General features: G+C 56.3%; 1 protein-coding gene across 10 annotated transcripts in view; it reads right to left on the bottom strand.

The window, feature by feature from the left end:
- CAMK2B (calcium/calmodulin dependent protein kinase II beta) overlaps positions 1–25,618 on the bottom strand; it is a 90,231-nt gene that overhangs the window by 41,779 nt on the left and 22,834 nt on the right. For all 10 annotated transcript variants that reach the window (XM_018047020.1, XM_018047024.1, XM_018047019.1 and 7 more), the window contains exon 2: positions 15,721–15,815. In XM_018047020.1, the coding sequence (XP_017902509.1) occupies positions 15,721–15,815 (95 nt within the window). The remainder of the gene's footprint in view (positions 1–15,720; positions 15,816–25,618) is intronic.

Consider the following 25,618-nt stretch of genomic DNA (forward strand, 5'->3'; position numbering starts at 1 on the left):
CAACAGAACACACACATCCGTGTGCGTATCACCCCAGTCTCCCAACATGAGGCCAAGTGGAACAAGCCGCTCACAGAGGAAGACCCAAACTGCACTTCATTCACTTCGAGGCCAGCAAGCAGAGCACTGGCACAGAGGTGTGGCCAGATGGCGAACAAAGGCGGGGGATCAGGAGGGAGGCTGCCCCGGGGTGGGATGTGACTGGAGAGGGGGTGTTCGGGGCTTGGAACACCTGCCCCCACCCCTGCTTGCCCTGGGCCCTTCACAGTGAGGGCTGAGGACAGTAATATACCCGAGAAGCCCACAGGATCACCTGATTCACTAGGGAAGTCCCGACAGCCCCACTAGCGGGACACAGTTAATGGGCTAATCACGATATGTTCTCAGAAGCAGTAAAGCCACTGGCCAGGCCTCCTCAGACCTGTCCGCCCATCCCTGGCTCTGCTGGGAGGCGGGATGGACTGAGGGGATGGGGAAGACCCAGCCACCAAGTCTTCCTGCAGGAAGGGCGCCCCCTGGCCCATTCTACAGTCAGCTCCCCCTGGGCTGCGTGATGGTGGTGGGCTGGGAGCCTCAGGACAGCCCTGAACATGGACATACCTGCAGGCAGGCGCGTGCCCTTTCAGAGAGGGGAAAGTCATGCCTGCAGACAGACATCTCCAGGAGATCCAGCAGGCTCTCCCTCCTCTCAGGATGGGCACTTAGCCCGCCCTGCACCCCCACTGCCGCCCCGGAAATGCTAACACCTCCCTGAGCTGCTCATCTGGCTCCCACCTGTCTTTCCAGACCCCTTGTGACTGGGAGGGCTCTGGCAAAACCACAGGGCAGTGGGTGGGCCTTCGGGACAGACCCGTACGCCTTGCCTCACTCCATCTCCGTCTTGCCCTCACCTCCATACGCAATGCAGCAAACGCTCCCCACACTGCTGCGGGGTGGGCACGGCATCAGTAGACAAGACGCAGCGCAAGAGTCACCCACCATTCGGAAGGAGAAGTGGAAAACAGCTACAGAAGCACACGAGCGGCGTGGCTTCCACTTTCCCGCCTGTATGAAGCTCATAAACAGGCAGCGCCAAACATAACAGGGTGGGGGTCAGGGTCCCATCTGCAAGCGTCACTCTAGAGGGGAGGGGAGTGGCTCCTGCAACAGCCAGGAGTAAGGAGGCCTGGAGGTGCAGGCTGGTGGGCTCGGGGGGTTGTTCTGTTCTTGCTTAGTGTTTTTTTTTTTTTACCCTATCTGAAGACTTTTTCAAACTTTAAGCTGCAAGAATAGCACAAAGTGCTAATGGATGGGGCATTGCTGTATAATCTCTGTACTTCCTCTGCACGTACTAACTTCCTCTGCAGCATGAGCAAGTAAGCCCCACACTTCATGTCCTTTCACCAGGTTAACAGCTCGGTGTGTGTTTTGTAAGAACAAGGACATTCTCTTACGTAATTTCAATGCAGTCACCCTACTCACTAAATCCAACGCAGATACAATACTCAGTCCAACCTACGGTCCATATTCCAATTTTGTCCCTGTCCCCATAATGTCATAGCTCATTTCCTCCTGATGTGGATGGCTCATGAATAGCTCACCTACATGCAGACAGGGCTGGAGCAAGGCTGAGGTCAGAGAAAGCCCAGGACGGTAAGGTGATAAGAGCAGAGGTGGTCGTCTTTCCTGGAAAAATCGCCTGATTTAAATAAGTCATAAATAAGTCAGGAGAAAACTCATGTGGAGACCCATCTTTGGGAAGCAAATAATTTAAACAACTGTATTACTGAGTCTTATCACCAATGGCAGAGCCCCATCCAAAAAATCTTGCTCTACTCCTGAGTGTGTCTGGGGGATAAATCACTCGTTTAGGGCCAAGAAGGGGCACCAGGTTGCCCAGCCCAGGTATAGATGTCTACCCCATGGCCACGCAGGTTATTGACCCTCTTGGCTGTCTCCTTTCCATGTCAGGCACGGCAGCACTTGACCAGAGAGCAGCTCTGAAACTCTGTATCACGACACATGTTCTAAGTTGGTCAAAGTCCAAGTGCGGCCATCTCATCAAGATGGTAACTGCTCTGCTCTGGGTGGCAGAATTATGAGTAAGTTTTATTCTTTATATTTTTCCCCCAACTTTGACAACAACCTTGTGTTACTTTTCTCACAGGGAAAAGTATTCTTTTGTTTTGTTTTGTTTAATTTGGTCCTGTCTACAGTAAGCACAAAGTCAGTAGTTAAATATGATGAGAGTGTGTCATAAAAGCTGCTGAAATATTTGTCCTGAAATTGAAAATCTAAGCTGATATTCTGTGACCTTGGATGGGAATGAGAAACCATAGGAAGGGGCTGGAGGAGGAGGCTGTCCCTCTCAGGTCCAGTAGGCTGACCTCAGGCCAGGCATGTGGCCGTGGGAGGAAGAACCCAGCATCCCAGCTCTGCCCACATCCTCTGATTTGCTCTCAGATCTTCCTGACCCAGGAATTGAACTGGGGTCTCCTGCATTGCTTTACCAGCTGAGCTACCAGGGATGCCCCTCTACAAAGTCTCTGAATTTCAAAATTAACATAATAATAGACAACCATAGACATGGTTGGGGGAGTCAAATTTAACCCAGTCTGCTTTGCACAAGAAGTGCCTCCCACTGTCAGTGAGAACCTGGGAGGACACCCCACCTAACCCGTCCCCTGGTGGACAGGACATCTGACGGGCCAGAGACCCTGAGCAAGCTCTGTGGCTTCTCGGGGCTGCCGCACCTGCTCAGCCTGCTACCTGCCTTCCTCCCAGAACTCTGGCCCCAGAGACCTGTCTGGACTCAGAAGACCACAGCAGTGACCACCAAGCAGGCCCATGGAGAGAACACGGTCAAAAGGCTGCCCACCCCAACCAGGACCCCTCAGCATGCCGGGCACCCCAGACTGGTGCTCCCTCCTGAGGGAAGTCCAAGAGTCCTCTTGAGCAGCCAGGCCCTGCCATGCCCACTGCAGTGATGTCCTGGCTGGGCGGGCAGTGAGTGACCCCAAAAGGGGCCAACCAGCAACTTCCAGGGCTCTAGAGGTCATGGGGGCATTGAGCCCAGCCAAGAGACTCAAAAGGGCCCTCCCAGAGCTGCGGCCTGGTGCCCCTGAGGGTCTGGGTGTCCAGAGTTGCCCTGAGACCCAGGCACCTGCTGCTTGGGACTCACTGCCATGTCAGCTAGTGTTTAATTCTTAACATTGGTGTGTGGCTCGACACGTGTCCCACACCTGTGCAGCTTTGCATCCAAGGACGAGCGAGCCTTGAGAATCCACCCCACTGACACCCCTACACATCCTGCCCCCAGACAGTGTGGGGCCCCCTCCCCTGCATTGATCCCTTCGTCTCCCCTCACGCACACCTCCGAAACAGGGTGTGGAAGAATGAGGGGCCAGGGAGTGAGGGCACAAGCCAAGCTCCCTCCAGCCTCCAGAAGCCCACCCTGTTGAAAGGAGGCCTCTCTGCCCTCCTCCCACCCACAGACTGAGCATGTCCCAGGAAGCCTGGGGACACCCATCCTAGGTCCCAAGGAGTAGAGCAGCAATACCATGAGCCCCAAGGACAGCAAGTAGGGGGTGGGAGGACTCACGGGGGATGCCAGAGGGGGGTTTTGGAAGAGTCTGCCATTCCTGGGGGTACAGCTTCAGTTCTCACAGCCCCTCTGATGTGATGCTCTAAAGGGGAACTCCTGAGTTCAACCATCTTGTAAAAGCTCAGGCACCTTATGCATCTGCACCCATGGAAACCCACCTAAGTACCTGTGGGCCGGTAGCCAAAGATGACTGGTGTGGTGCGTCTGGGGCAACCTGACACACACACATGACATTTACACCTGCTCCCCAAAGTCAGCAGAGGCAGAAACAAGATATTTATTTCTCCTGCCGAGAAACACTCCACTGATAAAACACAGCATTCATTTATACCCCAAGAAAGTGCTTATCCAACAAAACAAAAAGAACTTTAGTCAAAGACACCAGCTACATGGGACCTGTGATCAGCGGCTCCTGCACCCTAAGCTCCTGCCACAGCCCAGGAGGCTTCACCCCACAGCTCCGCAGCCTGTGTCCCTAGCAACGAGGGGCCTGGAAGCTTCTGAGTGATTCTACCTTGACCTTAGTGCCAGGCGCACCCCGCGTCCTGGAGGTCCCCAAGGTGGGTGGCCAGGGGACCCGGGAAGGGAGGCGGCACAGTGCAGTTCCCAGACCCCAGGAGGCCCCAGGAGGCGGGGAGAGGTCCAACTGGGGCTGCACTGTAGCTGGCACCCACCGCCCACCATGAAGGAGACGGGCAGGGGGCCCCCAAGGAGCAGGAAGGGGCTGGCGCAGCCACACACAGCCATCGGGCCGCGGGCGCCACCTGGTGGTCTCAGCGTTAGCTGTTTCACTCTGATGCCCTGAAGAACGGCAGCGGGAGACTCAAAACAGCTCTGCACTATCCTAAACTCATCAGCGAGGCGGGCGCCCCCAGCCACAGACCCCCAGATGGGAGAACCCAGAGCTGAGTCAAGAACGAAGAGGAGGCTGCTGAGGGCGGGAGGGGAGATGCAGCCCTTGGAGGTGGGAGAGGATGCCTGCGCCCTGCGGGGTGGGGCACAATCACGGTGGAGGAAACAGGCACCCAAAGAGCTGTGTCCCCAAGATCAGGACTGGACCCAAGGCCCGGTGACAGCTGCCATCCCAACCCCCCAGCCTCCACCTGCTCCCTGGCTGTGGGTGACTCACAGCAGAGTGGGGTGGGGGTGAAAGGAGCCAGGAGAAGGGCGACAGGAGGGACGTGGGTGGGTGGCTGGCCCCTCGCCAGCTGCCAGGAGCAGCAGCAGTGCTGTGACCGGCAGAAGGACACCCGCGAGGTGCCGGGCAGGGGCGGAGGAAGGACAGGAGGCCCAGCCACTGGGAGGGGCTGCCACCCGCTTCCCCCGGCTCAGCCTGGGACAAGTGAGGAAGTCAGAAGTGAGGATGCTGTCATGCTGGACCGAACATGAAATCCTGCATGGAAGGTCCACACTGCCCAGCTCATGGAGGGGGCTCTGGGTTGCTCTCTCCCTCTGGGTGGCTACTGGACCCCTGGCCGGGGACAAGGAGGCTGGAACATGTCAGGGCACCGGCTAGAGGTCACGGGCCACTGTGGCTGCTGCCTAGGACACCTCACCAAACCTGGCAGCTACTGGACACTGAGCCAGCGGGAGTCCAAGCATCATATCAGGGTCAAGCCCCAACCTGGGTTCACTCCTGCATGAAGTGTGGAACACCCGCCCCTTGTGGCTGAGGTCTCAGGGGAGAAGGGTGCCCACAGGGAAGGGGTGGACAGGGCCAGCTCTCAGGCTATGAGGTGTGGGAGTGTGTGTGTGGCCAGGCCCCAGGCAGCGACTTGTCTACAGAATCACCCGCCTGAACATGCGGTGCGGGTGGAGCAGGAAGACGCAGCTGTGGGGTGCCCAAGCAGGAGCGCCTGCCCTCGGCTGCCTTCCTGTCCTCACCTGAGCGGCTGTGACCGAATGCCAGGTGTCCTGCACCAGCCAGAGACAGAGCCAACCCTCCCCCAGATGGGGGGATGCCAGACGCTGATGCTGCCCATCTCCGGAGATTTAAGGAGAGCCATAGCCGTCAGGGGGTGGCGGGTAGCTCCCATATCCTATCCTGTGTCCAGCTGTTGGCTCCACAGGCTGGGTGCTGCCCAGGCTCCATTCCCTCCAGGCTGGTGGGCTCACACCAACATCATCAAGCTGGGGCATGGGAGGCTCACTTATGGGCCAGACTCAAGTGACCATGGGGATACTGGGCACAGGGCCCTAAACAGGGCCAAGCTTTGCGCTCCGAGTCTGTTTCCCATGTGTGAAAAGGGTTAGGGAGTGTGTCCAGAGAGAGGCCACCGAAGAGAGGAAACCCCCACTGCTGGCCCCTGCCCCAGAAGCTAGCCCCTCCCCGCAGCCCACCGTGCAGAGCTGGGCACCTGGCCTGTCATCCTCCCTGCCTTTCCTGCTTCCCTCCTCCAGCCTCTTTCCAAGGCAACACTCAGGACCCCAGCAGTTGTCTCCCCTCTCCTCTCCAGGGGCTTCTATTCTTCCAAAGGGAGGTGGGAGTCCATGGCTGCACATGACAACAAGGACCCATTGTCCCCCAGGTGACCCGCCCCACTGGGCCCTGGGATTCCTCATTCAGGGTGCCCTCCTCTCCTTCCCACCTGTCTCTAGCGCCTACACCATCGGATGGCACAGAGAGCTTTCTAGAGTCTTTGGAGGCTCATGGACATCCACATCCATTTCATTTAGGCTCATGTTAATGACTACCCAGTATCAAGCCCTTAACTCACGTGTCCCAAAGTTGTGAGGGTCCAGCGGGACACAGCACGGGAACACAGGCAGGCAGCTCTTATGGTTCCAAGCTGCTGGGTCGGAATCTGACAGAATACCCTGGACATTCGGAGCAGCCAGTGGAGTCCACAGCAGAAACTCTGGCACCCTCCACGGTGCCCTCAGCCTGGGCACTTTGTGCCACCACCTATAGGATCCTCAGGGTCCTAGGAAGGGGGTGGGCAGGCCTGGGGGTGGGTGCACCAGGGCAGTCATAGGCCAGTTCAAGTGTAAGCACCAGCATCTGCCGGTTTGAGCCCACTGCTGGTTTAGCCTGGAGGGAAAGGGAGCCTGGGCCATGCCTACCCTGCAAAGCCAACAGCTGGACACAGAACAGGACATGGAAGCTTCCCCCTCCCCCCGAAGGCTAGAGCTCTCCTCAAACCTCCCGAGATGGACAGCGTCGGCATCTGCCCTCCCCCGACCCAGCAGAGGGGTGCCTCTGTCTCTGGCTGGTGCAGGACCCCTGGCGTTTGGTCACAACTACTCGGACCAGCAACGGTGATGCTGGAGGCTCCAACCTCGGCTTCATCCCCTTTCTAGGCACAGGATGGAAGGCTGCAGAGGAGGACAGGTCTTTCAGGAAGGACATCACCAGGCCAGGGCCTCGGCGGCTGTTGCCTCCTGACAGGGCTCCCGGGCCTGGGACGTATGGGGCAAACCAGCCCAAGTCCAGGGGCAGCGCAGTGTCCTGCAGCAGGGCCTGACCATCCTGTCACTGTCACTGGGTACAAGCTGGTTCAGGGGGAGGATGAAGTTCGCAGGCGAGCACAGTATGAGACCCTGGTGGTTCCTCCACTACAGGGCACAGGAGTGCCTCGGGACCACTGCAACTAGCGCTTGCTGTTTACGGACCAGCTCTTGGGCTCTTCACAGGCCTGCAGAACTGCCAAGGGCCCTTGGCTGTTATTAACATCGCTCCCAACTTTCCGACAGGGCCCAGGAAGGCTGGAGGGTGGGGGGATGGGGCTGGGCCACTACCCAGGGGGACCGGCCCAGAGGCCTCAGCCATCCCAAGGCCTTCCCACCAGGCTTCTCAAGCCTTCAGCAGGCTGACATGCTTGAGCCCAGCCTGCTCACCCAGGGAGCGCCTAGGGTCCTGGGGGCATCTCATCCTGCTCTGCATCCAGCACTGGAGGCCCCAGGGAAGTCCAGTCTCGCTGCAGCCCCTGGTGGCACCGGCAGGGCCATGAGGATGAAAAGAACAGCTGCCACTGTAGCTTCTTGTAGCAGATTTTGTTTCTAAAAGGCAACCAGCAATTATCACACCAGCATCACCTGGCAGCCACACGGCCCAGCAAGGGCACCTGTGTGCGTTCTGCAGCTGCCACTGTCTCTTTGCAACAAAGAAAGGGCTGTCAAGGGGCAGGAACAAGCTGCCAGGTGCCTGGGAGCTCGGCCGGCATCCTGCGGCTCCCCACCCCACTGTACTGAGACCTCTGAGCCCTCACTCCACGGTCCCTCTGGTCTGGCCTTTCAGCGGCTCCTCCCGGGAGCAGAGGCGCCCTCTTCAGGCTCAAAGCTGACATTACTCAGCATGTTACCACTGCAGAAAGACGTGGCATCTCATGATTGAGGCCGGTGTGATGCACTGCTCTGAAGTCTGGTGAAACCGGGAGGGCTCCTAATGGCCTAGCTGTAGGCACCCCACCCTGCTCCTCCAGCCAAGTGGTGCTTCTCCCAGGCTCGGACCTGACCTGTCCCCCACTGGTGGCCTCAGCCCCCTGCAGGCAAGGAATTATTCAAACAAGCGACCACGGCCCCCTGGGGGAACGAGTGGCACCCCGCTCTCCCATCACCATGAAGCCTGCCTCGCGGAGTCGGCTGCTCACTCTGTCCTGCGTGGCTTGTGTGACGGGCAGTGGCCTCCCAGGCCCTGAGCCTGTGTGGCGCAGCCTGCCGCCCACCTCAGCTCTCTGGGCTGCCTGTCCTGGGTTTGGTCATGCCCACGATCCTATGGTGGGCTCCCACCTGGACTAACAGGCAAAAAAAGAGGTGATCCGACCATAAATGACTATCCTGTCATATCGTCAGTTTTGTCAGCTGTAAAGTGGGACAGAAAGAGGGTCCTCAAACCTGCGGGTGCCCCTTGAACCCCTGGAGGGAGCTCTTGGTGCATGTGGGGTGGGCAGGGGTGGTAGGAAGGAGCTCTTCAGATTGGGGGGATGACAGGAACAACGGATGAAACAACCTCCAGAGAGCCCGGGAGCTCAGGAACATTTCCCAATAACCCTGGACCAACCCTCCTTTTGGGGCTGGGCCACCTCCCCACACTCCTTTGACCTTCTACAGCCTAATGGGAACTGCTGCGGCCTGACTACACAGAGCATGTGTATCATCCAAGCCACCAGGCCCCAGAGCCCACAGGACCCGGGGTTCACAGGGACAGCCATGCCCCAGAATCAGACACACCCCAGAAGCATCAGCAGGGCCCCAGAGCTGCCACTCTCGCCTCCTCACAGGCGAGGCCACCAAGAACACGGAGGGGGTGTCCCCGTCTCGCCTCCTCACAGGCGAGGCCACCAACAACACGGAGGGGGTGTCCCCGAAGACTCCTGCCCACAGAGCCTGGCCCTTTTCTTCTCCTTTTCTTCTCCTCCTCTGCCTTCGCCCAGTTTGGAGTAGTTTTGACTTAGCCTGTTTGGTTAACAAATGAATGACAAAGACGTGTTCTCTCAACAGTTCTGTTTAGCACTCCCTAATAAAACACAAAATGGCCCGTTTGGAACTTCCCTGATGGTTCAGTGGTTAAGACTCCATGCTGCCGTTGCAGGGCGCCACAGGTTTGATCCCTAGTTGGGAAACTAAGATCCCACATGCTGCATGGAGTGCTCAAAAAAAAGACCAGTTAAATCTGAATTTCAGATAAGCAACAAGTATGTTTTTAATATAAATATGTCCCAAGCGCAGGTAAACAGTTTTCGAATAGAAGCATGTCCCATGCAGTTTGGGACATATTTGTCTTCAAATATTTTTTATTGCCTATCTGAAATTCAAATTTAACTGCAAAATCTGGCCACCCCAGTCTGGTTCCCTCATTGCTCCTCCATCCTCCCAGTGGGATGGGAATGGGGGGTCACCTCCCACAAGAGCCCCCAACTTTCCCTCTTACTCCCTCCCCACCTGCACCAGGACACCTGCAACTCCACACAAACCCACGCCCTGACAACAGAATCTGGGATAAATGAGTCTGTCCAGTTAAAGATTGACCCTGGGGCAAAGGGAGGGACCCCCACTCCTTTGCACCCTCTGGGTCCCTAGGGAAAACCCCTCCCATTTGCCCAGGGTCCCCTGGAGCCTCTACTCCAGAGCAAGGTGCACCAAAGGCTGGCTGGGAGCCTAGGACATACTTATTCTAAAAAATCATTTTTTATTTGAAATTAGGACATTATACAGTGAGGCCCTGGCTGGGGCCCTGGGGCCCTGGGAGCTGCAAGGGAGGGGTCGTGGCTGCGGAATGTCCCTGTAAGGGTGCTCAGGTGAGGGAGGGGTGCTCGAGAGAGGGAGAGGGGGGAGGGGAAAGGAGTGAAGGGGAAGGGAGGGGGGAGAAGGGGAAGGGACGGGTGGGGAGCGGAGGGGAGAGGAGGGAAGGAAAGGAGGGAGGGCGCCCCAGCGCCCGCTGCGCATGCTCCGCCGCCCCTGCAATGCGGCGCCGGCGGCGCGTCCTCCAGTAACCCAGTTCGGCGAATTCCCGGCGCCCATTATCCTCTGTCTCGGGATGTCTTCCCGCTTGTGGGTCGTGGGGGCCGACAGGAAACCGGCAGCACGGGTTGCAGCAGGAAAGCAGGGGCCCGGGCAGGTTTGGCCAGGGGTTCAGGCTCAGCCCCAGAGCCCCTAGAGACCAGATAACTCCTCCCCGTTACACCGCAGACAGGGGCGCCCCTCAAGGCAGAGGGGCCATCTGGACCCTGTGAAGGGCGTGACCCTACGTGAAGGTAGCTGGAGGTAAACCAAGCATCAGCCTGGAGTCAGGAGGAGGGTCAGAGGTGAGCCCGGATCTCATCCATGGCCTCAGCCTCCTCACGGGTAGGGTGAGTCTCCCAGCTGTGCTGTGAGCACCCACTATGAGGTCAGCCTCCCACCTGGGAGGTCAGCCCTCCCACCTGATTCCCCTGTGACCCTCGACCCTGGGCAGCTGGGTGAAAACTGGAGCTGCCAGCGTCCCAGGCTCTGCTCATCACAACCGTGGGTTCCTGGGCCACTCTGCTTCTGTGGGGTTCTGTTTCCTCGTCCTTGGCACAGGCCTCCCACCACTGACCTCGAGAAAATGCTGCTGAGGGTCAGGGTACAATACCCAGGGGCCTGAGCCCCCACTCCGGTGCAGCCGTGTCCCTCCTTCCTTCCTCTAGGTCAGCTGCTGACCGGGGTCATTTCTGGGACACCTGCTCGGGGCCCGTGAGTACTAACAGAGCTCGGTCCATAGGGTGTCCTCCAAATGGCCACCAAACGAGCCCTAAAGAGTAGCCACTTGGTGCCGACAAGGAGCAAGGGGAGGGGAGAGGGAGGCGGGAGCAACAAGAAGTGCCTGATGATGAGCAGCTTACCCCCACCACCTCCGTCAATTAATTTTCCTCTAACTGCTTTTGTTAATGGTAGTTTAATAATCTCTTAGTATTCAGTACATTCACAGACTCTGAATGTCTCACAATCCTCTATTTAATTAAGTATTAAATTTAAAAAATCTAACTCTTACTGCCTTTGGCACAAGCTGGATGTAATCTGCAGTGTCCTCGTGGCTCCAAGAACTGTCAGTCAGTTACCAGATGGGACAGTTTTTCTGTGTCCAGCGCCAGCATCCTCCTGCCGCTTTCTTTATCACTGGAAGCCTTGAAAGGCTAAGCCAGTCTCCTCGGATCAGGAGTGGACCCCCCTCACTGCAGGGCTGGGTGAGGCCCCTCCACATTGCACTGAAAATGAAGCGGGCAGAAGAGGGGCTTCCCCTCCAACCTCTGAGTCCAGTCTCCACTTCCCCACTCTCCCACTTGCCTAGCAGACTCCCCACCCATGGATCCCCTGCCCCCACCTTCCAGGACAACAGCTGGGGCAAGCATTTCTGAATGGCCTCTCTCAGGAGGGAGCGCTGTCTGGAGTCAGGACTCTCTGTATGGATCAAGGCTGACCCTGCAGGACGCCACAGGTGCAGGCTGTGAGGTGAACGCCAGGACTCAGGGAGGAGCAGCGGGCTCCGGGCCTCCCCTCCTTGCTTCCTGACCACTCTCTGGCTTCACCACAGAACTTCTCCTGGACTTGGACTTCCCAGATGCTCAGACGTGTGGTGGCCAGGGATCTCCCTTGCAAACCCAACCCTGCAGCACACCTTCTTCTAGATGCTGCTCCACCCAATGCCTGTCCCAGCTTCACACCTGGGAGACTAACCTGACTCCAGCACAGGCTGCCTGTCTGCTCCTTCAAAATCCACTCACTCAAAGCATTCATTCATTCCAAAAGATTTATGGAGAGCTCCCCACCTCTCAGGGCCTGGGTGGAGGGTAGGAGATACAGTGGTGAACGAAACAGATGAAGCCCTGCCCACAAGGCCTGGCAGTGCAGTGGGTGAGACAGCCATCAAATGAAAACAGGGTGCTTGGGTCCCAGATTCCTACTGGAGGCTCAAGGGAGATCCCTTTGAGGAAGTGTCATCAACAGGAGTTAAGCAGGTACAAAGTTCAGGAAAAGCATTTCTAGAAGGAAAGTGAAAGTGTTAGTCATTCAGTTATGTCCAAGTCTTTGCCACCACATGGACTGTAGCCTGCCAGGCTCCTCTGTCAGTGGAGTTTCCCAGGTAAGAATAATGGAGTCAGTTGCCATGCCCTTCTCTATGGGATCTTCCTGACCCAAGTATCAAACTCGGGTATCCTGCACTGCAGGCAGATTCTTTACAGTCTGAGCCTCAGAGAAGGCATGCGCAAAGGCCCTGGGGTATATAGAACCAGAAGAAGCCAGTGCCTGACCAGAGCTGCTGGGAGGGAGAGAGGAGACAGGGCCAAAGGCAGAGTTTCAGGCCAGGTGAGAACTTTGGGTTTTATGTAGCCAGCCCTCAAAGGGTAGTAAGAAGAGGGTGGGATGTTCATACATGTGTTTTCCCAGCCTCTGGGCTGGGAGCTGGGAAAGTGCAGAGATGAACTTCTGCATTTGCCCTCAAGGAGCAAATGATCAATGGAGAAATTTGTAAAGTGACTGCTTTCGGGCTTCCTGGTTTCTAAGCTGGTTGGGAGGACCCAGGGAGGTTTCCTGGAGGAGGAGTCCTAGCACCTGCAGGCTGGGCAGGATAGTCTGGCAAGAAACGCAAAAGAAAGCAAAAGGTATTTGGGCAGCACTGTGGTAGGCTGCCTCCAAAGCACCTCACTCCTCTTTCCTTCACAATGCCCCTCTGGGTAGCGATTAGATTTATCCCTATTTTACAACTGAGAAAACTGAGGTACAGGGTGGCTAAGTAACACAGCCAAGGTCACACATTGAGGCAGTCAGGACCATGTGGCCAAGGCCACATAGCAACCAAACCAAACCCAACCCATCAGCCAAACCCCATTGCTGGACCACACTCAGCACGAAGATGAGGGTCGGGGGTCCGAGACGCTCTCCTCTTACCCCTCCAGCTGCCCATTCAGCTTGAAAAGGGGCTGGGGAGGGCCAGAAGACCCTTGGGTCCCTATACAGGGAGGTGGCTGGTTGGTTTTAGAATCCTTTTCCATTAAAGAAACACGCTGATCACTGTGGTGAAATGACAGGTAGTCTGGGATCTGCTGCAAGATATGTGAGTGGAGGTGGAGCATGGGGAGGGTTACCGATGAAACAAAATTGCCCGAATATTGAAAACTGTTGTGTTGAAGCTGGGGGCTCATTCTATCATTTTATCTATATTTGGGGGTGGTTGAAATTTTCCATGATAATGAGTTTAACAGGCTGGGGGAATGCCCAAGACCTTCACAGACCTGAGCAATGCAAGGGCCCAAGTGCGGAGGCAAAGCAGGGAGTGTCTTCACAGGGGAAGTGCTCCGGAGGGGAGGTGACAGCAGGCAAGAGCTGGCTGCTCCAATTCCAGACCAGCCCTGGCTAGCTGCCCTGTCTCCCACCGCCCAGCCCGGGCTGCATCCAGCTGGGACACTGAGGCCAGAAGCAGGGCTGACGGAGCCCCAGGTCTGCACAGCCCCACAATGGCGCCGTGAGCCGGGATCTCTTTGGCCCAGCCTCTGGGACTCAAGGGCAGAGAGCAGGCTGGCTGTCAGGAAGCGGGCAGCAGGCCTGCTGCTGCGGGGGCAGAAGAAAGAGCAGGTAGTAATTGTGGAACACGGGGGAATTTCGGACTTCCACTGCTCCTGATCCTCAGTAAAGAATCTGCTTGCAATGCAGGAGATCCAGGTTCAATCCCTGGGTTGGGACGATCCCTTGGAGTAGGAAATGGCAACCCACTCCAGTGTTCCTGCCTAGAAAATCCCATGTAGCCTGGCAGGCTACAGTCCATGGGGTCGCAAAGAGTCGGACATGACTCAGCGACTAACACTTTCACTTTAAGGGTATAAACAGTAGAGTGTGAATATACTTGTAAGGAGCTGCCGGATTCCACGGAAACATACTTATACTCAAGTGGTTTTCTGCTTGAGTCTCACAAACTCCTATTCATCCTTCAAGACCCATCCAATCTCCTGTGCTCTCCCCTGGGCTCCCACCCTGAAGATGGGGCTGGAGTGGTTTGTTTGGATGTGTTTGCTCATCACCCCGTCCTCAGTGCCGGGCACGTGGGAGGCGCTGGGTAAAGCTGGCGAATGAGTGAAGGTCTCCTTCAACAGTCCAGGGGGCACCTGAAGGTGGGCTCTCTTGCCTCCTGTGGCCTGGCACAAGCCTAGGGAATGAAGCAGAGTGCTCCTCCTGCTTTAGAAATGCAACGTATGCAGACACAGCTCCCAAACACATGTGACAATGGTATCCGACCAGTGCCGCCCACCCAGTGTCAGGGGACACAGAAGCAGCCCTGCATCTGGCAGTACAGTGCACACAGCAAACGCTTGGTAAATATTAGCCTTCGTGCCATTGCTGTTATCAGTCCAGCTGCAGGATCTGAGCCTTCCTACCACACATGCCCCAGGGCTGCACTGGCTCCAAGACCTCCTGTCTCCACAGTGCCCTGTGTCACCCCTGTCCCCTCCTAACATCCGCAGCAAAAATGAGGACGCAGGACTGACCCCACTGGTGCACAGCCAGCCTCTCAACATGGGCTGGGACCGGAGCGTCTGCCCCTGGAAACACTCAGCCCCGAAGGCCTGGTACACAGCAGGCACCCAAACACCCACACACGGCTCAGCGAACCACACAGCAGGTTCAGCTGCTCGCCCCCGCAGGCTGCTGGGCTAGAAGCTGCAGACCCCACAGACGGAGGCGTTCTCTGCACCAACCATGGGGCGGGATGTGGTCCAGGACTGCAGACAGTCAGGGCCTCTTGGAGGAGAAGGAGCCTCTCAATTAGATTTGTGTCTGGATGCTAACCAGGGTCGTGGGTGTGCATGGGAGGAGGTGAGAGAGGGCTTAACTCAGCACTGTCTGCCCAGGGCTCATCCGCCCCCTCCTGTCCAATCCTGGGTTGGAGATCCATGGGATCCCCACAGCACTAGGGGGTGGCAGGTCCCGCCAGACTCCTTCCCTGGTTCCCCGCCCTTGTCCCCTCACCTCTGTGCTCTGAATTCACCTGCTCGGGGCGGCACCTCCACCATGGCCTTGTCACACTCACTCACCGCATGTCATCCCCTCCCCCCACATCTTGCCCCACCCCCACCACATGGAACACCACTGGATCAGGGGTCTGTCATCTGCCCAGAACAGGCTGTCCCCCAGCAAGGGCCTGGGAAGTGCCGGATGGGGTGAGGCCACATGCCCAAGGCCAGCTCGTGGCCAGCATCACATCCACCCCTGCAGGCACCCCCCCCCCAAACCAGCCCTCCCAGCACAGTCAGATGAGTCCCCACATGCATCCCTGGGTCCAGAAGACTGGCAGGGTCCGAGTCAGGAAACATGCCATTCAGGTGGCCCCTCAAGCATCCAAAGTCTTCAGGTCCCTACATCCTCCTCTGGCCCACATTCTTGGGCAGATGACACTATCTGACCACATCAGCCACCTGGCTGCATGCCTCTCCCCTCCAGCCCTGGGGAGAAGAGATGGGGGTTCCACGAGCCCCTGAACGAGAGCATGAGTGCAATTCCAGGTGTGAGGGTGTGTGGGTGCCTCTTGCTCCCAGCCCTGCGCAGCCATGAACCCCGTTCACACCACACTGCAGCCACGAATCCCACTCCGACTGTGTCGCCAGGGAGCCACAGGCCACGCCCCAACCCCAGCACAGGCTCCCCCTGCCCCCGGCTCCCACCGGCCAACACAGCCATTCCCTCCCTACCTCTGGCTGACAGCTTCTTGGTGTTGATGATCTTGGCCGCATACTCATGGCCGGTGCAGAGCTTGACACAGCGTCGGACCACAGAAAAAGCCCCCCTGGGGGAGAAACAAGGAAACAGAGGCAATTAATCCCCCCAGTAAAAACCCAGCATTCAGTCATGATGCCCAGCCTCGGGCAGAGATCTGTGTGAGGAAGGGATGTGTTAGTTGGTGTTAATGTTAGTTGCTCAGTCGTGTCTGACTCTTTGTGACCCCATGGGCTAGCGCCCGCCAGGCTTCTCAATCTGTGAAATTCTCCAGGCAGGAATACTGAGTGGTAAGTCATTCTCTTTCTCCAGGGGACCTTTCCAACACAGGGATCAAACCCAGGTCTCCCACACTGCAGGCAGATTCTTTACCATCTGAGCCACCAGGGAAGCCCCAAGAATACTGGAGTGGGTAGCCATTCCCTTTTCCAGGGGATCTTCCTGACCCAGGGATCAAACCTGGGTCTCCTGCATTGCAGGCAGATTCTTTACCATCTGAGCCACCTGGGAAGCCCTGAGGAAGGGGCACCCCTCCCCAAAAGACTTCCACACCCCCCACCCTTCGTGCCAGCCCCACAGGGGCCTCTTTCCCAGCAGCTGGCAGATCCCAGTTGACTGGCACACTCAGCTCCTGTGAGACCCCCAGCCTCGGCATCCTCACAGACCAGTAGGACTGAGGGCCTGTCTGGGGGCCTTTCAGCAAGCACCCTCCTTCACTCTGTGCCAAGTCCTCGAGACCCAGGGTCCTCCTAGAGCAATGAATGCTGGCCCGGCTACAGACAGTGGAATAGGGAGGCACAGCCTGTGGGGACTCACTGAAGGTTCTGGAGGGAAGAAGAAGCATCACATAATTACGCTGCAAAGCTGGAGGCGAAGGCCCCTCCCCCAGATCCTCCACCGCCACTATACAGCAGAGGCGGCCAGTCCCACAGCGGAGGAGACATTTACCTACCCACAGCATCAGCGCTTCTGAGAGGAGCAGGGACCAGCCTGGAGGGCTGGGAGAAGGAAACCTGAAAGGCGGGGTGACCGCTGCCAAGGTCACTGAGAGGTTCTGCATGTGACTCCCCAAACACTGACCCTTGAGAGGAGGACGGTGTGCAGGAGGTGGCAGGGCAGGCCAGAGCCCCGAGAGCAGGCCCGTGAGGGTCCCAGGGCCGGCGGGGAGCACAGGCCAGAGGGAGCCTGGGGTCCATCAGAAGATCCTCCACGGTATTCGACTTGTCACCACCGTTGGTTTAATTTGATTTGAGATCATTTTCGAAGAACATTAGACCCAGCATGTATGAGACAAAGCCAGAACAGGAAATGTCTGGGGAAGGGTCCAGACTGGAGGCTGCCACGGCAGGTGGGCACAAAGGCTGAGCACATGGACCGGTGGGGCGGGGGACACCCCTGACCACAGGCTCCTCCTCTGTCTTCCCTCCCCAGAGGCCCTGCAGGCACAGCCCCCATCGGAACCCAGCACCACCCCACCCCCCGCGCCGCCCCTGCTGCCCACAGAGCCTGAGAGGCCCACCAGCTGCTTGAGCCCAGGCTCCAGGTGACGGGAAAGCAACGTCTTAAACAGAGAACACATTTCTGCTATAATACTTTTTGGGATAAGACTTTGGGGCCTTCGCTGGTGGTCCAGTGGTTAGGACGCTGCCCTTCCAGCGCAGGGGGTACAGGTTCAGTCTCTGGTCTGGGAAGCTCCCATGTGCCATAGAGAAACTAAGCCTGCTCGCCACAGCTATGCAGCCTGCGCTCTAGAGCCCAGGAGCCACAGCTACTGGGCCCTCACGCCCCAGAGCCCATGCTCTGCAGCAGGAGAGGCACCGCGTGGGAAGCCCACGCACCACCACGAACACTCGGCACAGTCAAAAACAAGTACACGAAATTTTTTAAAAGTCTAACTTGCCTTTACAAAATAGCAATAAGAATAATACAATTTAAAAAAAAAAACTTCATTAAAATGGACTATTCACTTCCTTGGGAAAAAGTAAATATTACACTAGATCTAATTGAACATTTTCTTAACATCCCAGGTCTTTATGATCAATAGGTGTGCTTAGAGCTATATTTTTGCTTCTTCAAAGTCAGAACCGGGCAGCGGCTGCCTCTGCGGGGGCAGGGAGCTGGGGTCTGGCACACTAGTCACTCCACATCCTCTGTCCTGTGTGATTTTCTCACTGTGTATGAGTTGCAGTCTCAAAATTTTCTTTTATTTTAAGAAAAAAAAAAAACAAAGAAAGGATGATTTTTTTTTTTTTTTTAATCAGTGACACTAGCTTGGGAGAGAGCGTGTTGAGGCTTCAAGCAGGTCTGGGTTTGAACCCTGCTCTGTCTCTTCCTGGCTGCACCCTCTGCGCCTGTTTCCCCACCCACCCAAGGAGCAGCAAATGCTCACGGGGCCACTGCAAAGGCTGAGCCAGGCCCCAAAAGGCTGAGCCAGGCCCCAGGTGGCTGTCTGCCCGAGGCTGCTTTGGCCTCCTCCTTACCAGCCCAGCCTATCCCTGGTCCTCCCATCCACTTCCTGCCCAGGAGAGCAGAGGGTATCAGGTGTATAGGGCTGAGCTGCCACCTTCATGCTCGGGCCCCCAAAGGGCACGGACACCCAAGCACCAGCTCACAGGCCTCCATGGAATAGTCAGGGCTTCCAGTGCCAGAATCCAATCCCCACTGATGCTGGAAGTTCCAAACGGCCAGAGGGCTGCTCACAAGCCTGGTGGGCGCCGGGTGAGGCACCGTGGGGCCCAAAGGTGAGCTCGTCCCTGGAGTGGGGAGGGGCCTACAGGGCCTGTCCACCTGCAGCTGTCCAGCCAGGGTAAGTACAGGACCAAGGGACAGTGAGCCGGGAATCCTCCCGGGTACACGGCAGGGTGTGCCTAAAGTGAGCAAGAGGAACAGCCAGATGGACCATCCCAGACAAGCTGCCCTGCTGCCCCATGTCCTTCTGGGTCAGACTCCGCTGTCTCTTCTGCAGGGGGCTCTGGGTGAGTGATGGCAAGGGTCTGAGATGACGGCAGAGCCAGGCAGGCAGAAGCCAGTCTCTGGAGTCAACCAGGAACATGGCAGGCAAGCTCCCGGCATCCAGCAAGCGCTCAATAACGGACCTTACAGGTGGCACACAGGCTGGAGAACAGACTGCTCTTGGACGCAGGTCTTTCTCTCCCAGAGTCCTGCCTGCTGAGGATGGGGGCACCTCTGGAAGCCCCTATGGGGTAGGGTTTCTCCTGCTCCTGTGTCCCAGCTTGAAAAAAATTTCTAGAAAGAGATGCCCTACCCTCCCCCAAGTCTGGTCACCCCACCCTGGTCTTCCTGGTCACCCAAACCTGCACCCCAGTACCCGTTAACTCTCAGGGAGGACCTGGGCCAGCCGAGGCTGTGCCTGGAGCAGGGAGAAGCAGCCGGGACACTAGGGAGCCCTCGGAGCTCAGTCTTCCAGCTCAAGACCCATGGAAGTTTCCCTGAAAGCTTGGTCAGGTGCCTGACAAAGCTCACAAGCTAGAGGACGCTCCATGGCTTAACTACCTGGAGTGAGAGCACAGGGAAGCCGTTTGGCCCCCGATGACCACCGCTCCTTAGGCCAGTCTCCCCCACCTCCCCTCTCCCATCCTTGAAGCCAGCTTCTCAGTCACCACCATTCCCAATCTCCTTCTGCCCCCTCCCCAGGCATCCACCCTCTTTCTAGTGGCTCTGCCAATTGCTTGATGTGGATCACAAGCAGGCTCCCCAGAAGACCCGATGCTAAGAAGCATGTGCAGTAAGGACCATGGGCCAGGCCCCCAACATCTCGAACATCACAGACAACAGTCAGGTGAGCACCAGCGCCATTCTCCTTCGAAATCTGCAGCATCTACCCACCTGAAACTTACAATTACTGAGAGAATGACAGGACAAGAACCTAGGTCTGTATCCTAAAGCCAACCCCGCTGCCATCAAGCCAACTTCTATGCCTCCTTCAAGACCCAATTCAATACCTCCTCTTGGAAATCCTCCCCAGTTGCCACAGGAAGTCAGCTCGGTCTCCACCAGACACTATACTCTATATGTCTTGGCTCACTTTGCCCACTCTATTATAATAATTTATCTGTTTCTGGCCCTCCACTGTGGCTCTCCATAGACAATCAAGATGCTGGGGACAGGCAGAGGGTCCAGACTGTGATAAGAGAGTAATGGCTGACCTCCAAGCACCATGAGTGGAAGTGAGTGGAAGTGCTGGGCTTCAGCATACCTCAGGCCTGCAGGACAAGAAAGGGCAGCCTTCTGGGAAGACAGGGAGAGACTGGGAGGGGTCAGACTCTGGGGAGCAGGCCAGCAGGGGAGGGTGAGCGCCCAAGCCCTCCCTGGATGGGGAAGGGGCGTCTGGTGGAGTGAACTAGCGTCTGTGGGAGGGTGGAGAGTGCCTGTAGGTGGAGAATGTCTCCTGCGGGGCTGAGGCCATGGGGCCCCTGATCAAAGCAGAGGGCCACTGATGTACCAGGAGCCTGGCAGACCCCCACCCTGCCCACAGGGGCTCCGGGGTGCAGATGCAGGGCACAGACCAGGCAGGTGGTGAGGCAACAGGTCCCTGGACTGCGTCTGGATAGGCTGCCTGATGCTCTAGTCGTCCACGAATGGCACGGCAGGTGGCGGCCAGCTGCAGGGTTGGAAACGCCACTTGGGGCATAGCTTGTGGGGGAGAAGTCAGAAAGGTGGGGGTCCGGGTGGGGGTGAAGTTCAGGGAGAAGGCGTGGTGGGGGCTTCCCTGAACCTCGAGGTCACCGTGCGATGCCCAGTGGAGCACCTGCTGCTGCACTCAGGTTTAAAGTTATTTGAAGAATGTGATCAGATCAGGAGCCTCCTGGGCACCAAGTGGGGACTCTTAAGAATCAAGTAAAGCTAATAAAACAAAGAAAACACTTTTTCATAAAGCCATTTATAGAAAGTCTACTGAGGAACCGCAAGAGCAGAGAGGCTGGCCAGGGGACATGGGGGTGGGGTGGGGGAATGAACCCTGGAGCTGCCTGGGGTCTGGTCAGCTGCACGCGGGTGCCCAGCACTGCTACAGCCATGCCAGCCCATGGTGACACTCGAGGGTCACTCTCTTGCCACACTGGCAGAAGCATCAAGCCAGCAAGTGGTTCCCAGCCCCATTTACTCTCTCATTCCTCCCTATCCAACCTGAGGGTGTGCCCTGACCCTACCTCTCACCTGGACACAGAGAGCCCACTGGCCCTCGGGGGCAGGGTCTGGCCTGGGTTTCCACCTGTAGGGCTCTTAGCTGCCCCCATGCCTGACCACCTGCTGCCACCTGGAACTTGCCCTTGACATGGATTTCCTGCAGCCCCCATGGCACTTGCTTTGGGGACCTGCCTCCTCCCTCCTCTGCTGGCCAAGCCCAGGGGCCCAGCCTACTTTCTGCCCACTGAGCTGAGCTGGTGTTGGTGGGAGAGGCTGATGGGCAGGAGGGTCTGGTCTTGCCTTGTCCCCACAGTGGGGGCTGCAGAACAGGGAAGCGCTGACAATGGACGTCACTTCGGGACCCTGCATCCTGGGCCTGGGGCTTCCTCATGCAGGCTGTGTGGAGGCCCTGGCGCAGAGCAGGCATCAGACTCATGTAACTGGGGACCCCCTGCTTCTGCTCCTCCACAGCCATTCGGCACTTCCACTGCCTCCTTCCTGGTGTACATTCCAGGGGTGCAGCATCTCCTCTCTCCACCACCCCCATCCCTGTGGTCCACTGGAGGACGGGGCCCGTGCACCTGACTCCGGCTCTCTGCCCTGTCCTGGCCTCGCAGGTACTAGCCTGGCTGCCAACAGGGCTGGCACGGCCCTGTTGAAGACATACCTGGTGGCTGAACAACCTGGGAAATCCCCATCTGCACTCTGCTAACTTGGATGCTCGGGAGCAGGAATGCTTGACAACCAGCCAGAGCCAAGGGCCCACATCACATGTGGACCAGTCCATGGGTTTCTTAAATTGTAGGGCCAAAAACAGCCAGAAGTGCTGAGTAAAAGAACCAGACCCTTGTTGATCTGTGTTGTAAAGGCTTCCACACAAGTGAGACCCTGGGATGTCCTCTCAGTGAAAACCGCCATCCTGGGCCCCCAACTTCCCAGGCAGATCCACAAAAGATCTTTCTGGAATGGGCTAAGCAGGCGGCAGATGCACTCGGCTGGCCCAACAGTTTTATTTCCCATGTACATTAACAAACGGGTGTTCTTTTAAAGCAGCCTGAGCACCCAGCCTGGGCCGCCCCAGTGGGCTCAGCTCAGAAGGGTCTGGGCCAGGGGCTCAGGCAGGGAGGCTGGACAGCCCAGCAGACATGCTCACTCACCACACCAGGCCCTCCGCTTGCCTGGATTTGTGGATTTCAACTAAATCAAGCTGCTGCTTATTTGTGTGGTAGCGAAAAAATTTTTTCTACCTTTGATTAAAATGACAGGGGAGGTCCGTTTATATTTGTAATCTGGACCTAAGCAATTCAGTAGAAAATAGGGACTTGTACATGAAATTGTTGTGGGGGCTTTTTCTTGCTTATAATAATAATTTTAAAAACAGAATCCACGCTCGAGGCAGAAAACAGAGTAACCAAGGTGGTTTCAATAGAATGAGTTGAAGCCGCCTCCACTTTCAGAACCCATTGCTAGAGTCCCACGATGCTCTGATGTGTCTCGGTGATGTCTACACCACAGGAAGGCTTTCCTCACCAACACTCAGGAATCTCTTGCTGTTTATATTCTGCTTCTTCCTCTTACTACTTTCACACCCTGCAAACAACTCTACCACAGTACCACCTGGCCATTATATACTGCTTTACTGGTGGGCACCAGGAGGATATGTGACCCTCCCTGGCTCCCTGGCCTCGGGGTTGGGCAGATGAGGAGAGCATGCTGGCTCTGATAGGACTTGGGCAAATGTGTGCCATGCTGGGCAGCGGCAGGACGGCCCAGCACAGGAGTAATGTCCAGGCCACAGGCCCATAAGGGCTGTCCATCATCAACAGTCCATGGAGCTCAGGGAACCATGTCGCTCTCCTGCCCTGAACCCAGAACATCCTGGGTTTCTGTAACAGGACCTGAAGTAGCCAAACTAGAAACCAATGCTAGACAACATTTAATTTTGTTTGTGAACACCCAAATCACTGTGGTCTCTGTAGCCTCCCAGCGTGCCTTTTATCAGCAGGTGAGTTCCGGCTTTGTGTTTGGCCTTTTATATTTAACATCACTTCACACACAGTTCCCATTCCCTGACCTAGATCATATACGTGTCATCTTCATAGTAGAGAACGTTCCTTCCACGGATAGCCGAGCACTTCCTCGATTGGCAGGCATTTGGGATGTTTCCAATTTCCCTCCTCGTAAATGCCTGCCGTAAACATCTTGGTTATTTCTGTAGAGTTGATTTCCAGAGGCACAATCGCTGGGTGATTTACAACCACACCAGCGATGAAAATGCCAGCTCTTGCCACTGCCCCACTGTCCATCCCTGGCCTTTCCAAGGTCCTTCTCTGGAATCCCGGCAGCTCCTCGGTCCCGACCTCTGAGCTCGGGCCAGAAACTCAAGTCATAAGTCATCCATGCAGTGCCTGTAAACAGGGGTCCCCACAACATGGTACACAGGCTGGGCAGCTGAAACCCCAGATTACTGTCTCACAGTTAGGAGACCAGAAGTCCAAGACCAAGTCGGTTCCTTCTGAGGCTGTGGGAGCCTGCTCTAGGCCTCTCGACAGCTTCTGGGGCTTCACGGGGGATCCTGGGCTTGCAGAAGCATCATCTCCACCTTCATGTTCATATGGCATTCTCCCTGTGTGTCTCCCTGTGCCCAAATTTCCCCTTTTTATAAGGAAACACAGGAAAGGTGGGGGGGCTTCCCTAGTGGTAAAGAATCTGCCTGCCAATGCAGGAGACACGGGTTCGATTCCTGATCCAGGAAGATCCCACATGCTGCGGAGCAACTGAGTTCAGCTGAGCAACTGAGCATCACAACTACTGAGCCTGTGCTCTGGAACCTGAGAACCGCAACTACTGAGCCCACATGCTGTCATTGTTGAAGCCTACACTCCCTAGAACCCATGCTCCACAACAAGAGAAGCCACAGCAATGAGAAGCCAGTGCATCGTAACTAGAGAACAGCCCATGAAGCAATGAAGCCCCAGCACAGCCAAAATAAATAAATAAAAAATAAGGACACAGTTGTACTGGATGAAGGCCCATCATCCACTTCACCATAACTAATTACATCTACAACTGCCTTATTTCCAAATACGGTCATATTCTCAGGTACTGGGATTAGGACACCACATCTGAATTTTAAGAAGACAGTTCAACCCACAGCACATGCTGACTCTCCATTCTGCCTTAGGGAGTCAGAGTCTGCCCCTGTGTGTGCCAGGCAAACAAGTCTCCAGTTACCATCCTCAAATATTAATTCCACAGGATGCTAACAGATGTTAGGTACAAAGGGGGCTCTGTGGGCAAATAAGTTTAGAAACCATTAAGCTAAACAGTGCCTTCCTCCCTCCCTCCCTCCCTTCCTCCCCTTCTTTTCTGTTGCAGGACTTCTCAGGGCCTTTCACACGGTCATCTGCACTGTGAATTTCCCACTAGTGAGTGTGAAGTGCAGCCTTTCTCCAACTTCTTTGATCAGAGAAATCTTTACCCAAAGAAACCTCAAGAGGGCCAAGAGCGGGTGGGGCAGGGCGGTGTTCTAGTCTGCAGCTTCAGCATCAAATGAATCCATCGGCAAACAAATGGCGAGAGCAGGACAGAAATGCCACCTGAGGACGCCTACCCACACACAAGAACAGCGGTGCTGCCCAGGAGTCTGTGGGCGCATCTCAGATGGAGAAAACCCAAGCGGGGCCTCCTCTTCTCTCTGCCCCTCTGAACAGAGCACCCAGGCTACAGCGGCCGCGCCTCCCCACGGATGCCCCCTCCCCAACCACACGGGCATCGAGGGCCCCCCACGGCCCTCCTCCCGGACGCCCTGGGGAGTGGAGGGTCAGGTGGACAGGCCAGGAATGTCAATTCAGAGAGGACATTTTCTTCACATTTCTGACAATGCTGAGAGCAGATGGAACACTCCGTGAGCAGAGAGGGTGCTGTGTCCTGACCACATAAGGCTTATGACAAGATGCACCCTACAGCCTAAGGAGGTTTAGATGTAAACGACCACGAAGGGTAACCCTTTCATGTTTCTCAGGCATTAATGTCATCATCGTTACGCTATACAGTCACATCAAGTTTATGAGTCCCACACACGTGAGTGTAACTCAACTTCGACACGCATCCATGACACTGCGTTCCTCTTAAACCCTTGGGCCTCACACTTCACACTGTCAGCCTCAATACTGGCCAGACCCACCCACCACCACCCCTGCCGTAGCCGGGGTCCTCAGGGCCCAGTTCTACCAAGTATAGACATCCTTGAGAAGCTTCCAGGAGGACTCAAGGCAGCAAAGCCAGTGGAAACAAGAGGCTGAGTACCAGCCCAGGGAACGTGATAGGGTCTGGAGGAAGTGGGAAGTGCTGAGATTACTGAATGCACAGTTATTGTTTGGGGTAATGAAAAGCTCTAAAATGGGTACTGGTGATGGTTATACAACACTGTGAAAAGACTCAGTTGTTGTTGAGTCACTAAGTTGTGTCTGACTCTTCGTGACCCCATGGACTACAGAATGCCAGGCTTCCCTGTCCTTCACTCTCTCCCGAAGTTTGCTCAAATTCATGTCCATTGAGTCGGCAATGCTATCTAACCATCCCATCCTCTGCCACCTTCTTCTCCTTTTGCTTTCAATCCTTCCCAGCATCAGGGTCTTTTCCAATGAATTGGGTCTTTGCATCAGATGGTCAAAGTATTGGAGTTTCAGCATCAGTCCTTACAACAAATATCCACGGTTAATTTCC

The sequence above is a fragment of the Capra hircus genome, chromosome 4 (genome assembly GCF_001704415.2).
Source record: "Capra hircus breed San Clemente chromosome 4, ASM170441v1, whole genome shotgun sequence".
NCBI lineage: Eukaryota > Metazoa > Chordata > Mammalia > Artiodactyla > Bovidae > Capra > Capra hircus.